The 14,595-nt window shown below is 40.9% G+C and overlaps 1 protein-coding gene and 1 long non-coding RNA gene across 2 annotated transcripts; one reads left to right on the top strand and one right to left on the bottom strand.

Annotated features, from left to right (window-relative positions):
• Positions 1-7,851: 7,851 nt before the first annotated feature.
• LOC120276359 lies at positions 7,852-9,759 on the bottom strand. The gene is made up of 3 exons (XR_005541218.1): positions 9,599-9,759; positions 8,662-8,723; positions 7,852-8,471 (listed from the first exon to the last, which is right to left on the bottom strand). It is a non-coding gene; the product is annotated as an uncharacterized LOC120276359 (long non-coding RNA).
• Positions 9,760-12,905: 3,146 nt separating this feature from the next.
• On the top strand, positions 12,906-14,296 carry LOC120276424 (bidirectional sugar transporter SWEET15-like). Its single transcript, XM_039283158.1, has 4 exons — positions 12,906-13,080; positions 13,235-13,399; positions 13,559-13,678; positions 14,110-14,296. The coding sequence occupies exons 2-4, from the start codon at positions 13,235-13,237 to the stop codon at positions 14,284-14,286; spliced, it is 462 nt and encodes a 153-aa protein (XP_039139092.1). The 5' UTR covers positions 12,906-13,080; the 3' UTR covers positions 14,287-14,296.
• The last annotated feature ends 299 nt before the right edge of the window (positions 14,297-14,595 follow it).

Here is a 14,595-nt window from a genome sequence, read left to right as displayed (position 1 = left end):
AGCGAAAATAGCCCAAAAAATCGTTGGCTTATTTATTTTATTTTGACACAACATAAATTTATTTATTCATTTTTTTGAGTGATAGGGATAGAATATTTTTTTTTCTCTTGTGAAAAAACTATTAAATGGATTTTTTTTTTTTGTTATACTTCAATTTTTTAAAAATTTAAATTAACAAAAAAATAGTGAAAAAGGAAAATATATTTTTGTTTGAATAATAAAACTTAAATGGAAAATTCATTTCTCATAGAAGAAATGAAATTCAATTTTATTTTTGAAATACCTGATTAGCTTTAGCAAAGAAAATGATCAATTTTTTTAAAACAAATTTAGTTAAAATGTAACTAACCAATATTAGGAAAATTGTTATTTATTTCCCTGCCAGTAAAAAAAAAAAAGATTTTTCCATATTTATGAAAATATTTTTCATTAATAAAAATAACTTAATTATGTTAAGTTAAACAGTTACATAAGACTTATAATATGTTCCTTGATGGGAAGCAGTGAAGCAATAAGATAAGGGAGAAATTTTTGTTCAAATAATAGAAGTATAATTAGATTATTTTTTATAAATATGAATAAGTCACAAACTTTCAGCTTAAATCCTTCACTTTTAATTAAAAATAAAAAAATAAAAAATTTATAAAAGTGATTGATTTTACTTATAATAAATGTGGATTAACCATAATAATTAACTATTATTGTGACATGAAGTTAAACATTAATCCTCACTTGCAAAAAAAAACAGAGTTATCACCTTTTATTGTAGAGAAAGTGAACATATAGTTGAAATTTTTTTTATAAAAATATTATATATATATATTCTAAATTGACATGATCAGCGTTAGATCAAAGATGGATGGTATGATGCTAGGCTTCAATCTCCTTAAATTTCGTGACATACTCTTGGATGATAAACTCCTTAAATTTCGTGACATACTCTTGGATGATAAACTCCTTAAATTTCGTGACATACTCTTGGATGATAAACATTATGCAAGACTTGTTTGTTCACAGTTCAACAATACTTCGCGGCGGTTTAATTAACCCGCCGCAAATACAAGACATCCAATAACTCATCATCTCACGGCGGTTTAACCCGTGGCAAATACAAAACATTAAACTAGCCATCTCACGGCGGTTTAACCCGCCACAAATACAAGACATCCAACTCGTGCAAGACATTAAACTCGTCATTTCAAGGCGGTTTAACCCGTCATAAATGTTGAAGTATACTCAGAGAACACAACGGTTATTAGGAAATGCTGAGTATTTGGTTGTCATGTACGTATGTTGCATGAGAATGGTTGGTTGTAATATCCTATGTTATGGTTACAGTCATGTCAGGTCTTATATTTATCTTAAGTTAAGTTAAGTCTTCCAAAGCATGTCAGGTTGACTGCTTTTAGGTCAGGTCTCTCTATAAGAGAGAAGTGATTGTATTCCAGCAACAAGTGTGTGTGTGGGGACACTTTTGAATATTAACTATATTAGCACGAAGTTCATCTTCTTATTCCTCTCTTCTCCGTTCCTTGTTTGCACTGTTACCTCACATATCACACCATCAGTGGTATTAGAGCTATGGCGAACTTCGGCGACTCCAGCTCCGCTCCAACCAGCGTCCCTATTTTCAAAGGAGAGAACTTCAGTCTTTGGAGTCTGAAAATGAAGACTATGTTCCGTTCCAAACGCCTGTGGAGCATTGTGGAGAGTGGTTTCTGTGAAGATGGAGATGGAGAAGAAGTTGAAAAGAGAAGAGATGCTGATGCAAGTGCCCTGTATCTCATCCAGCAAGGTGTAGATGAGAAGATTCTTATACGCATCACAGAGGCTCAAACAGCCAAGCAAGCGTGGGATATACTGCACACTGAGTATCAAGGATGCTCTAAAATTCTATCAGTAAAACTCTATTCTCTCAAGTCTGAGTTGGAAACACTTAGAATGAAGAATGGTGAAAAGGTTCAAGACTATATAACTAGAGTCTTGGAGGTTGTGTATCAGTTGAGAGTTCTCGGTGAATCAATGGATGAAACGGCTATTGTTGGCAAAATCCTTAGAAGTCTTAGTCCAAACTTCAAGCATGTGGTGTCTTCTATTGTAGAGGCCAAGGATCTTGGAAAGCTCACAATTGATGAGCTTAGCAGTTCTCTCAAAGGACATGAAACCATACTGACCTTGTCATCAGGAGAAGAGGAAGCACCCCTTCAAGCTATGATCAGTGAGCTTGGAGACACTAGCATCCGTGGAGGTCGAAGCCGTGGTCGTGGTTTCTTTCGTGGTCGCTTCAGAGGTCGAGGCCGAGGGAGAACCTCAACACCTTTGTACAAGCAGGAGGACTCCAAACGAAAACAACAAAGGTTTGGAGACGAAGATGCTAAATATAAGCTAAGACCTCCAGTTCAATGCTACATTTGTAAAAAATATGGGCACACTAAATCACAGTGCTGGTACAATGAAGCAAACTTCACCGAAGAAGAGACTAAAGAGGATGAAGAAAGTGAAGAAGGGATGGTGTTTATGGCCACTCTAGAAGATGAAGTCACAAGCAGTGGGGAAGACACTGCAGAAGGTGAGCTGTTCATGGCTACCCAAGATGAAGAAAGAACCAACAGTGCAACTTGGTTCATTGATAGTGGCTGTTCAAACCACATGACTGGTGCGAAAGAGTTGTTTAAAACGCTTGAGTATACCTCACAAAAGACGGTGCGACTAGGTGATGATAAGAAGCTCAAAGTCGCTGGTGTAGGAGTTGTTTTGATTGCATTACAGGAAGGTAATGAGAGGAAACTTACAAGCGTGTTGTATGTTCCATTGTTAGCACGCAACCTCCTTAGTGTTGGCTAGCTGATGACGAGTGGATACAATCTCAACTTCTCCCATGGTGAGTGCACTATCACAGACGAGATCGATAGCAAAGTTTTTGCACGGGTGCGTATGACTGCACATCGATTGTTTCCATTTGATTACGGAAACATTGCTTCAGCCAACGCTGTTTTCAACACTGATGAAGAGCTCAAACTTTGGCATAGGAGATTTGGCCATTTGAATGTGAGAAGTCTGCAGTTTCTGGCTCACTCTCAACTTGTTAAGGATATGCCTGATATCATTTCTAGTGAGCTCGAGAATCCTTGTGAAGCATGTGCTTTGGGGAAACAAACTCGTCACTCTTTTCCACAAGGATCAGCACGACGAGCAACCTCTCCTCTTGAACTTGTGCATGGGGACCTTGTAGGACCAATGCAAGTGCCATCCATGGGAGGGAACAGGTATATGTTTCTTCTCACTGACGACTACTCTCGTTACAGCTGGGTTTATTTCATTGCAAATGAAGTCCGAGACCTTGGAGCGCTTCAAGGTGTTCAAACAGCTGCAAGAGAGGCAACTTGGTTTACCCTTGAAAGCTCTTAGGACTGACCGAGGGGGAGAGTTTCTCTCTCGAGAGTTCATCAGATACTGTGAAACTCATGGCATTCTTCACCAACTTACGGCTCCGTACACACCCGAACACAACGGTGTGGCCGAGAGGAAAAACAGGACGGTGGTAAAGATGGCGCGATCTATGCTTCATGAGATGAATCTCCCGTTAAACTTATGGGCTGAGGCAACTGCTGCTGCTGTTCTGATTCTGAATCGGTCTCCCACCAAAGCGGTCAAAGTTCAAACTCCGTTCGAGGCTCTTAAGGGCGTCAAACCATCAGTTGGACATTTGCGTGTATTTGGGTGCGTGGGTCACGTGTTCATTGACTCACATCTTCGCCAAAAGTTGGACTCCAAAACAAAACGTTGTGTCTTCATAGGTTATTGTGAAGATACAAAGGCTTATAAGATGCTTGACCCGTCAACTGGCAAGGTGTCTATCAACAGAAATGTAAGTTTTTTTGAAAATCTTGCATGGGACTGGCCTTCTTCATCCACCTCAGCACCTCGCTCTGTGATCGTTACCACCCCAAGCGTACAGTCCAATTCATCAACCTCGCATGCAGTCAATGAAAGTGCCACATCCTCAGCTAACACCATCAGCTTGCCTACCATGGTAACTAGTGAAAACTCTTCTCCTCCAACTTCCACCAGGTATCGTTCTCTCTCCGATATCTATGATACTTGTTCATTTGTTGTCACTGCTTCCGATCCTTCCACATATGAAGAGGCTGCTGGTGATTCCGAATGGCAATTGGCCATGAAAGAAGAGATGAAGGCCATTGAACGAAACCAGACATGGCAACTGGTTGAGTTACCAAGCGGAAAGCATGTAGTTGGTCTCAAGTGGATCTTCAAATCCAAATATGATGCTGATGGAGTCCTCCACAAGCGCAAGGCTCGTCTGGTAGCTAAAGTCTACACTCAAAGAGAAGGTGTCGACTTCGATGAGGTTTTTGCACCCGTAGCTCGTATGGAGACCATACGTATCCTTCTCGCTCTTGGTGCACATAAAGCCTGGCCAATCTACCAACTTGACGTTAAATCTGCCTTCTTAAATGGGGAATTACATGATGAGGTATATGTATCTCAACCTCAGGGCTTTGTCATTCAGGGGGAGGAAATGAAGGTCTATAAACTCCAAAAAGCCCTATACGGTCTCCGACAAGCACCTCGGGCCTGGTACAGCAAAGTGCATCAATGTTTTATAGAGATGGGGTTTGAGCGAAGTGCAAATGAGCCCACTCTCTATAAAAAATCTCAAGGTTCCACTCATCTTCTCCTTCTATGTATCTACGTGGATGATATTATCTATATGGGGTCTTCTCCGGAGATGTTGCTAGACTTTAAAGACACTATGATGACAAAGTTCGAAATGTCTGATCTTGGGCTTCTTAAATATTTCCTAGGCTTAGAAGTAAAGCAAGGGAAAGACTTCGTCTTTGTGACTCAAAGGAAATATGCAGAGAGCTTCCTACGCAAAGCTAATATGCTTGACTGCAAAACTGAGCAAAGTCCCATGAATCCCAGTGAGAAACTTAACTGTGATGATGGCTCTGGAGAAGCAGATGCAGGAAAGTATAGGAAACTTGTGGGGAGTCTTCTATATCTCACTCACACTCGTCCAGACCTCATGTACGCTGTCTCAGTGGTAGCTCGATATATGCACCATCCCTCAATGCATCACCTCGGAGCAGTAAAGCGTATCATGCATCACATCGCTGGTACTATTGATTTCGGGCTGTTATATGAGTGTACTGATAATTTCAAACTAGAAGGCTATACAGACAGTGACTGGGGTGGGTCTGTTGATGATCGGAAAAGCACAACTGGCTGGGTGTTTAGCCTTGGTTCAGCTGTTGTTGCGTGGTGCTCAAAGAAGCAAGACATCACGGCGTTGTCGAGCACTGAAGCGGAGTATGTTGCCGCGACTTCGGCTGCCTGTCAAGCTGTGTGGATGAGACGTCTTCTAGTGGACGTGAATGAGAAACAATTGGAAGCGACAGTGATTTACTGTGACAACAAGTCCGCCATAGCTATTGCGAAGAATCCGGCGATGCATGGCAGGACCAAGCACATCGATACTCGGTTCCATTTTATTCGAGGATTAATTACTGATGAAGCAATTAAACTTCTTCATTGCAACACTGAAGAACAGAATGCTGACGTTCTCACTAAAGCATTGACTGTTAAGAAACATGTTCTCCTGACTGAACGTCTTGGAGTCAAACAAAACATCTCTGAGTAAGGGAGCGTGTTGAAGTATACTCAGAGAACACAACGGTTATTAGGAAATGCTGAGTATTTGGTTGTCATGTACATATGTTGCATGAGAATGGTTGGTTGTAATATCCTATGTTATGGTTACAGTCATGTCAGGTCTTATATTTATCTTAAGTTAAGTTAAGTCTTCCAAAGCATGTCAGGTTGACTGCTTTTAGGTCAGGTCTCTCTATAAGAGAGAAGTGATTGTATTCCAGCAACAAGTGTGTGTGTGGGGACACTTTTGAATATTAACTATATTAGCACGAAGTTCATCTTCTTATTCCTCTCTTCTCCGTTCCTTGTTTGCACTGTTACCTCACATATCACACCATCAATAAATACAAGATATTAAACTAGCCATCTCAGGGCGGCCATCCAACTCGTCATCTCACGGCGGTTTAACCCGCCGCAAATACAAGACATTAAACTAGCCACACAAAACGTTCAACTCGCCATCTCACGGCAGTTTGACCCGCAGCGAATGCTTCATGCCATTCCCAACCCTATAATTACTTCACATTTCTTTACATTTTTTAGGTGGCATCGTTTGAGCTCTGTTCTCTCTCATTGAAGATAGGTTAACAAGTGTGGCCTGGTGTGTTGCAGTGAACAAAGAGATGGGTGCCTTCGTCTTCGCTATCCTCGGTATTTATTTCCTTTTGTTATCTAATTTTATCTTCCTTTTCAACTACTTTTTTTTCCCTTTAATTATACTCATCGTGGTCAGTGTGCTTGTGTGTGCTTGTGGGATAGAGAATGATCCGATCGATCTCCACCGTGATGTTGTAACCGATCTCATGGTGTCAGAGTATGAGTTTTGCATTTAAAAAAAAAAAATCCATTCAATCCTCCTTTTTTATTTTTAATTTGGTTTTTTTATGATGTCCTTGCTTTTAAACATCATCTATCTTCATGTTTGTTTGTTTTTTCACCTTATGCTTGTCTGGCCACGATCATTCAAGTAAGCTCTTTATATATAGTCCGGCGAGGTCGCATGTGTCTCGCCGGGTTGAGCTTACCCTGGCCTGGCGTGAGCTCTCCTCAGCCTCAAGGGAGCTCCCTTGACACCAAGAGCTTGTTAATATATATATATATATATAAAGCTCGTTTTATAAATGTATTTAAAAAATAAAAAATAAAAAATTATTAAGGTTAGTTATTGACAAGTAAGCTGTTTGTTTTTCATGGGTTTTTTTCCTCCTGTGTCGATGTGTGCTTGCATGGAAGGATGATTGGTGGTGGTGGTGGTGTAGTTTCTGCTGATATGTTACCAGGTGTGATGGCCTTTCATAGTGTTTTAGACCTGTTGTTCTGGCTTTTAGTTCTAGATTTGATTGGGTCTTTTGTTCCTTTGGGTCAGTTCTTTTCATCAAGTTTTTTTTTATGTTTTTTTTATATATATATTTATATTTTTATTGGTGGGTGACGTGGGTCCTGCGTTGTTTGTTGAAATACCAATAACTATACCTTTTATGCAACGGGATGAATAATTTAAGATAAGTTATATATATATATATATATATAGAGGGAGGGAGGGATGGATAGAGGGGAAGTCGATAGTGAACAATATAGAGATTAGAGAGTGATGGATAATGTAAGGTGAATATATGTTGCATCTGGGCTGGCCCAAGACCAATACAAAAAACCTCTTACTATAAATTTTGGAAGAGAGAGAGAGAGAGAGTTCATTCTTCAACTCCTCGACTCATTAAAGTAAGTGTTTTTTATTAAATGAGGGGCTGGTATCTCTTAGAAAAGCTCCGTTCAAACTCTGCATTTTTTTTAGTTTTTAAAAGGTGGATAAATCATATTTATTAGCAACCAACTCTACATTTTTTATTTAATTTTTTAATGAAATTAACGATGAGATTTTAGCAACTAATTATATATATTTTCCCCCCTTTTTTTATTTTTGTATTTTTTGTAATTTTTGTAAGCGGTCTGATCTCCGCCACGCTGTATATAACTCCACTATAAGATTGATAAATACTTGCTGTACAATTCTATCGTTAAATTAATATATATTATCATTCAAAATGCATCAATATATTTGTTAATGTCACGCCCTAGCCCCACAAGCCGGGTCCACTGACAGATCGGCGGCATCCAATAGGACCGGGTCCCACTAGGTGCAAAGCCTCAGATTTGACCTGGTCAGAGTCAACCCTAATAAGTAGAACAGAACAATAATATAGACTACAAATAGAGTCACAGAAACAGAGATAATACAGATATGGACTATGACAGTCCTACGGAGTACACAAGTAGTTTACATGCCAAATTATACAAACAGAATACAAGTTTCACTCATACAGAATAAAATAACATACAAAGTTCACAACCTCAAAGAACAGTTGTTTGACAAGTCAACAACTACAGAAGAAGCCCCAGAACAACCCACCGATCCTAAACTTGATCTTCTCTTGTGGAAGGAAAAATTCACAGAGTACATGAGCCACAAGGGCCTAGTAGGATCGCAGAAAATAACAGAATAATACAGATATAACATAATAATTAATAATTCAGACAGAATACAAAAATAATCAGAAAATACAGAAAACACGCAGAAAAACAGATATGTACATCTCCCTGACTGATAACAGAAATCAACAGCACGAGGCTAGATCATCGATTGTGAAGTTGGAACAGAACAAAATATCAACAGCCGAAGCTGGATCTTCAACCGCAGTCGGAACGGACACGCATGTCCGGTAGTGCTACTACAGAAAACATGTGCACATGGCTAGGACTTGCTCCTCCTAGCTGGGTGAGCCAGGAATGGAGATGTACTAAAACCACAGAAATACAGAATACAGATTGAGAAAAATACCGAATAAATCACTTGACAGAATATATAACTTAGATAATTAAACGGAATACAGAATAATAAATAAAATATGAATAAATATTGCAAGAACAATATAATTAAATAAATAAATAGCCACACAAAATACAAAATTATACGGTGCAAGAGCCTACCTGGCTCCGAGCTACACTGTCGGGTTCACCAAGTCCCACGCACTAAGATTCTTTACCGAAATCTAACCCAACAAAACAAGCTAATTTAGATTCGCAAGACTTGGGCTGGGTTTTAACTTACAATTATCAAGATAATTTCAAGAGGATGAACAAGAAATAAAATAATAATAATATTATTTTCTAAATAACCACTCACAGAACCCACAATATTAACTTATTAACACCAACTAATATAAAAGGAGAACAAGCATTCTAACAGGATACCAGGAAAAAAAAATACCAAAATGAAGAACCAAGTTTAAGATCTCATGCAAATAAAATTTAAAAGAACATGCTCACAGACATTAATACATGTTTCAAAATATAAAAAAATTATATTTCTAACATGCACACACAAGCATTAACAGATAAGCTCTATTATAAAGTAATGATAAAGAAAATCAACTTTGGAATGGAGTTGTCAGAAATGGGTAAATTCTCAACGCAACAGGATTTAAAAAAAAAAAAAGAAACTGAAATACATGCATACATTAATATATATATATATATATACATAATTAAACCTATATGATAACAATTCAAAAACCAAACCAGAACATTGGCCATAATATAAATCTTGCAGCAAGGATAAACATGAGTTCAAGGTGAACTACACTAACAAAATAAACATGCTTTCAGGTTGCTATGCATGCTTACAAAATCAAGAAGGATAAATAAAATCATAATACAACAAGGTTGCAGGTTCACACCATGCTCAAAGTTACAACATGCACACATAAAAACCCAAGATAAGAAAACACATCCATCGCATGAAGAACAAACATTAGAAAAAAATTCTCAGACTTAACATGCTCAAAGAATTAAACAAAGCTTTAATCAAGACATAAAATGACAAACAACCCCACAAGGTCAAGCATTCAACACCAAAAACACCTACCTCTGAACTTGCTGGTGAAGAGATCCTCCAAAATCCAAGCTTCAAGAGAGAACAGAAGTTGAAAATTTGGCCAAGGTGTTGAGTTGTTATCAAGGAGGAAAGAGCTTTAGAGAGAAGAATGGTTTGGTTTTCAGACAAGCCTTTAAGAGCATCCCATAATCTCAATTATGAGCCTCAAATAATTCACCATCAGTCAGACAAGATCCAGAATTTAAGGGCAAAGAGACAAAGGTGGGACTCACTCAAAAAATTCTCAGTCAAACCAGTCAAAGCACCTCTCACTCAGCAAACATTACAGTTAATTTACAGGCGAACATTTTATGGAGTCTATATTGAGGGAGGGATTGAAGAACTCACTCTAGTGCCTTACATCGTATCACTGTTCAATTGTATGCTAAGGATTTATTATGCAAGCAGCATCAGTACAAGTGGATACCTTGTGTTTCTCATCATCAATTTCTTTGGATGTTTCTTCAATGTCATCTACATCATTGTATACCTTATTTATTTATTTTTTTTTTGAAAAAGTGGATGAACCACATGCCATTAATAAAAGAAAAGAACAAAAAGTCAGACCCAACAGGTCAGAAACAACAATAGAAAACAAAAGGCTCACTAGGCTCACTAGAAGTGGAGACAAAAAAAACATGCCAGTAAAACACCGGTGGCGGCCAGACCCACACGAGATAAGCACTACCCCAGTACTGATCAGAGACCCCTCCACCGGGAGCAACTCCACCGGTGGGATCCTCCTGCTGCCCAGAGAACACCAAGCTGCGATGAAGTGTGGAAATATGCTCACCAACACTCGCCTGCTGAGAAGGAGAGGCTTCGCGGAGCTCGTCGCGAGTACATTTCTTCTTCACCAACCTAGGAGGTTCAGGAACAAAACCTGCATCCTCCGTCCACCTGGAGGAGGGTTTTTTCTGTCGTTCACTTCTTCTAGCTCCTGGAGGTTGAGGCAGCTGATCTTCCATAGGTTCAGATCGGAGACCAGGTAAGAGAGTTCTGATAGTCTTCTCAAATGCAGATTCTGAATCATCTGAGTCAAAGTCTGCCTCTGGGAGACCGCCCTCTGTAGCAGAGACTCCTTGAGAAGGATCTTTGGGAAGGTCACCTTCTAAGTTCCCCGAGGGCATCACTTGAGACACGGGAACCGTCACGTCAGTAGGCGCCGAAAAGGTTGACGGAGATAACACTATTCCCACCGCCGGGACCAGAGACCACAATCCAGCAATGAATTGGCATTTAAAACCACTGGGGGAGCAACAGAAGGGAGCTTCGAAGCTAAGCCCAACTCATCCCCTGGTACCCCTAAGAAGAGATCCCTAGAAGGGTCCCCAGAACGGGTTGCATAACCACACTCCACACCAATCATGTCTACCACCACTTCCTTTGCCGGAAGGCCCCCACCCAAGTGCTCCCCAGTCACTTGCAAAGGTTGTTTAGCCAAAGACAACTGGTTAACATCACTAACAGGTTGAACCGGTGGCCCACTAACAACCAGGGTAGGCTAAATCTGATCAACCAAACTTCGGCCAGCATTAAAACACTTCACCTCCATTGCTGGCCCAGCATAGGATGGGATGCTCACGGGAGTTGAGTGATTCTCCTGAGATGGGCCGAGACTTCCATCCTGGGCCGACCCAATAACCCCATCCAAGACACGGCCAACCACAACATTAGCATCCTCGCGGATCTCACGTGCCGCAGATACACTCGTACGAGGTAACCTGTCTCCAGATGCGTGGACCAATAGGGAATCGACAGCAACTACTTGGTTAGCAGCTGGATGGTCGACGCGTGGCATCGAAGCATGTGAGGGGACGACACGCATGCATCCCCGATTCTCATGCACGTCCAATCCTCGGACGTCGGTCTTTTCATGATTTTTCCAAAACCCATCAGATCGTCTACGATCACCCTTGTGACCATCGGTCCGACGAGGCCTCCAGGTTTTCTGACTATCTTCCTCCGTGTGATGAGGACGCATCCCCAGCACCGGTCTCCGGCGACCATCCCCACCGCGGGAGTTGCACTCCACCGCGTGTAATGGTCTGGAGTGCGAGCACGAACCCCCCGCTCTGGGAACACCGTCCTCCGCACCAGTGTAACTCTCGGAGCGTCTCGTCTCCAGTGAGGAGCAGTCAACAGTCATCTGAGGAGCCACCACCATCTCTGGATTATCAGCTCACACCGCCATCGTTGACTGGGGCATCTGGCTTTTTCCTTTATCTGTCACCCCATCCCCAGGGAGGCCGCAAGGGACGATGGCCGGTCTAGGTAGCACATACCTCTCCAGATCTCTGCGATACAAGGGGAGCTCACTTCTATCTCCGGTGATGAGGATCTGGTAGCGTCTCATCCCGAAACTCAAATCAACCTCCACCGATAGCGACACCTCCATTTTCAGGCGAATAAGAACAGAGATGAAGCTCTTGTTTGGCCTGGACATCTTCGACACAGCAACGAGATCTCCCACCGGCTTCAGGATCTCAATGATCACGCTCCCACACCAACCATGTAATGACACGTTCCACAAAAGCACCCATTGACCAACCCCTGACGCCTTCCCCATCGCTCCTAGATCTGCCGTCCAAGGAGCAAAAGACATCGAGCAAAGTCCCTGCTTCGACGAGAGCTCAAAGGTACCTAGCAAGCAAGCTTTCTTCACCTCTTCCTTAGAGGCCATCGGAATCAGATAAACATCATCGTTCAAAGGTGTGATCGGTCCCGGAAGCGAAAAAGTTCGACACGAGGCAGGGATGGCCTCAAAGCGAGACTCCTTCATCGATCCGCCCTTTTTCTTAGAGATAGAACTCCCACAGACTCCAGATCGTCGCGAATGTCCGAAGCCTCCGGTGGAATCGGGATAGACAGCTCCATCTGTGCAGTGATGGATCGACCGGTGGAGTCGGAGTTGGAGCTCAGAGTCTTCAGTCTCACCTCCTTCTCATCTACCGAACTTGGTCGTGGTCTCACCCGGATCTTCTGGTGACGAGGACTCCCTCGGGTCACCAGGGGACAGTTAGCCTCCACATGACCTGCACACTCGCATCGTCGGCAAACCACCTGATGACGGCACTCTGCCGTGATGTGTGAAGTTCTGGAGCATCTGCCACACTTCCCCGTACTGACCTCCGGCGACCTAGGTCGCTTCTTGCTTGCTCGAGCCTTCCCAACGTCCAAACGCGGGCTGATGCTCTTCTTCTTCCTATGTTGCACCAGCACCCACTCATTCTCTCCTAGATCCTTACCCTTAGCGGCCCCCTTATCGCTAGACAACGACGGGGTCATCTTAACCGTACTTTCTTCAGACGAGGAGGAGGTCACCACCTGAACATAGGAGAGATCCTGCCTGCGAAGAGTTCTCTTACCCATGTCCTGCTTCCCCGAAGCTTGTCGAGAGGTATCTCCACCACCGGAACCACGAACGCCGCCCCAGAGGTCCTTTAGGAGCGACATCTCATTTTTTAACACGAGTAAGAATACCTTATTTACTCTCCGAAGAAGGTTAATATATATGTTTTTCTTTTTTTTTAATTTTTTGGTCGCTTAAATATATAATGAAATAGATGAAGTTGTGGATGATAAATATAACTGCATGTGTGAGATCAGTTGTATGTATATATGCAGATGTACACTGGTATTTGGATCATGATCTTAGATGTGGGCTTGTTCTCTCACATTCCGCTCTTAACTCTCTTGTTATGGAGAGGGGAAGAACGCATCCATGTTCTTGGTTGGATCTATCTTATCTGCCTCACCATTACCTCAGCCGTGCTTCCGTTGAGCACCATTGTAAGTACTCTCTGAATAAAAGTTCGTTTTGATTGGGATTTCACTTTTGTTACATATTATATATATATATATATATAGAGAGAGAGAGAGAGAGAGAGAGAGCTAGCTAACTCAAGGGACTTTGAATTATATATGACTTGTGTTCAAATATACATGTAGTGGCAAGTGATTAAAACAAGGAGCGTCAACCGCATGCCATTCTATGATCCTTTACTCACAACAGTGGGAGCAGCTTTGTGGTTGGCCTATGGCTTACTCATGAAGAACATAAAAATTGCAGTAATGTCTCTTTTATCATCCTCCTTCAAATCTTGTTCTAGTTACCATCTCTGAACATGCATGTGTCTAATATATATATTCTTACTGTTATATATATATACATATATATATATATATATGAGGTTGCATCTTCTACGAACGTTCGTATGAACCGTTCGATTGAAATCAAACGGTTCAGTACTATTGTGTCAACAGTAATACTGTACATTATTCATAAGCACAATAAAAATGAGATGTACAGTATTTTAATCTGAACCACCAATCAATTTCAACACATTAATTAAACTAAACACAAATTAAACTAATCAATCCAACCCTAACCCAAAATTTCTTCTCACTGTAGCACAATTAGAGTTACTGTGCTCACCTGCAGACGTTCTAAGATAACGTTTACCCTATATATATATATATATATATATATATAAATGCAGGTGCCAAATGCATTGTCTTTAATGTTTGGTGTGATTCAAATGGCTGTCTACGTGGTGTACAAACATGCTGCTATTGAAGACCAAGGGGATTCTCTACAGCTGCCGGAGTGCCTCGCCGGAGCTTGCGAGGTGAAAATTGAAAATGGCGCCGGTTGTCAAAATCATTTAAATATGTAATATGTTAAGATACCAGCCTTAATTAGTTTCTTGAAAAACACATTTATTATTATTATTAATATATAATGTGCCCTGCATTTATCTTGAAAACAGTTAGCTTTATTTGGGGCAAAAGAGAGGAAAGTCCTTTTCTTTATTTATTTTAATACAATATCATGTAAAAATGGTACTAAAATTGCATCATATCAACAACTCCACATATACATCATATACAACATACATATAATATCACAAAATAGAAGATAACATACAACAAAATGACAAGAAAATCGGTAAGTATATAATTGACGAAACAAAACATATCAACAA

The sequence above is a fragment of the Dioscorea cayenensis genome, chromosome 14 (assembly GCF_009730915.1).
Source record: "Dioscorea cayenensis subsp. rotundata cultivar TDr96_F1 chromosome 14, TDr96_F1_v2_PseudoChromosome.rev07_lg8_w22 25.fasta, whole genome shotgun sequence".
NCBI lineage: Eukaryota > Viridiplantae > Streptophyta > Magnoliopsida > Dioscoreales > Dioscoreaceae > Dioscorea > Dioscorea cayenensis.
The sequence above is the reverse complement of the archived record's forward strand: the minus strand, read 5'-3'. Positions and strand labels throughout refer to the sequence as shown.

Excerpts from the sequence above, each read along its gene's own strand:
- LOC120276424 (XM_039283158.1), top strand. The coding sequence starts at position 13,235 with ATGTACACTGGTATTTGGATCATGATCTTAGATGTGGGCTTGTTCTCT. Across the intron at positions 13,400-13,558 it reads TGCTTCCGTTGAGCACCATT|TGGCAAGTGATTAAAACAAG; the intron begins GTAAGTACTCTC and ends ATATACATGTAG. Across the intron at positions 13,679-14,109 it reads TGAAGAACATAAAAATTGCA|GTGCCAAATGCATTGTCTTT; the intron begins GTAATGTCTCTT and ends ATATAAATGCAG.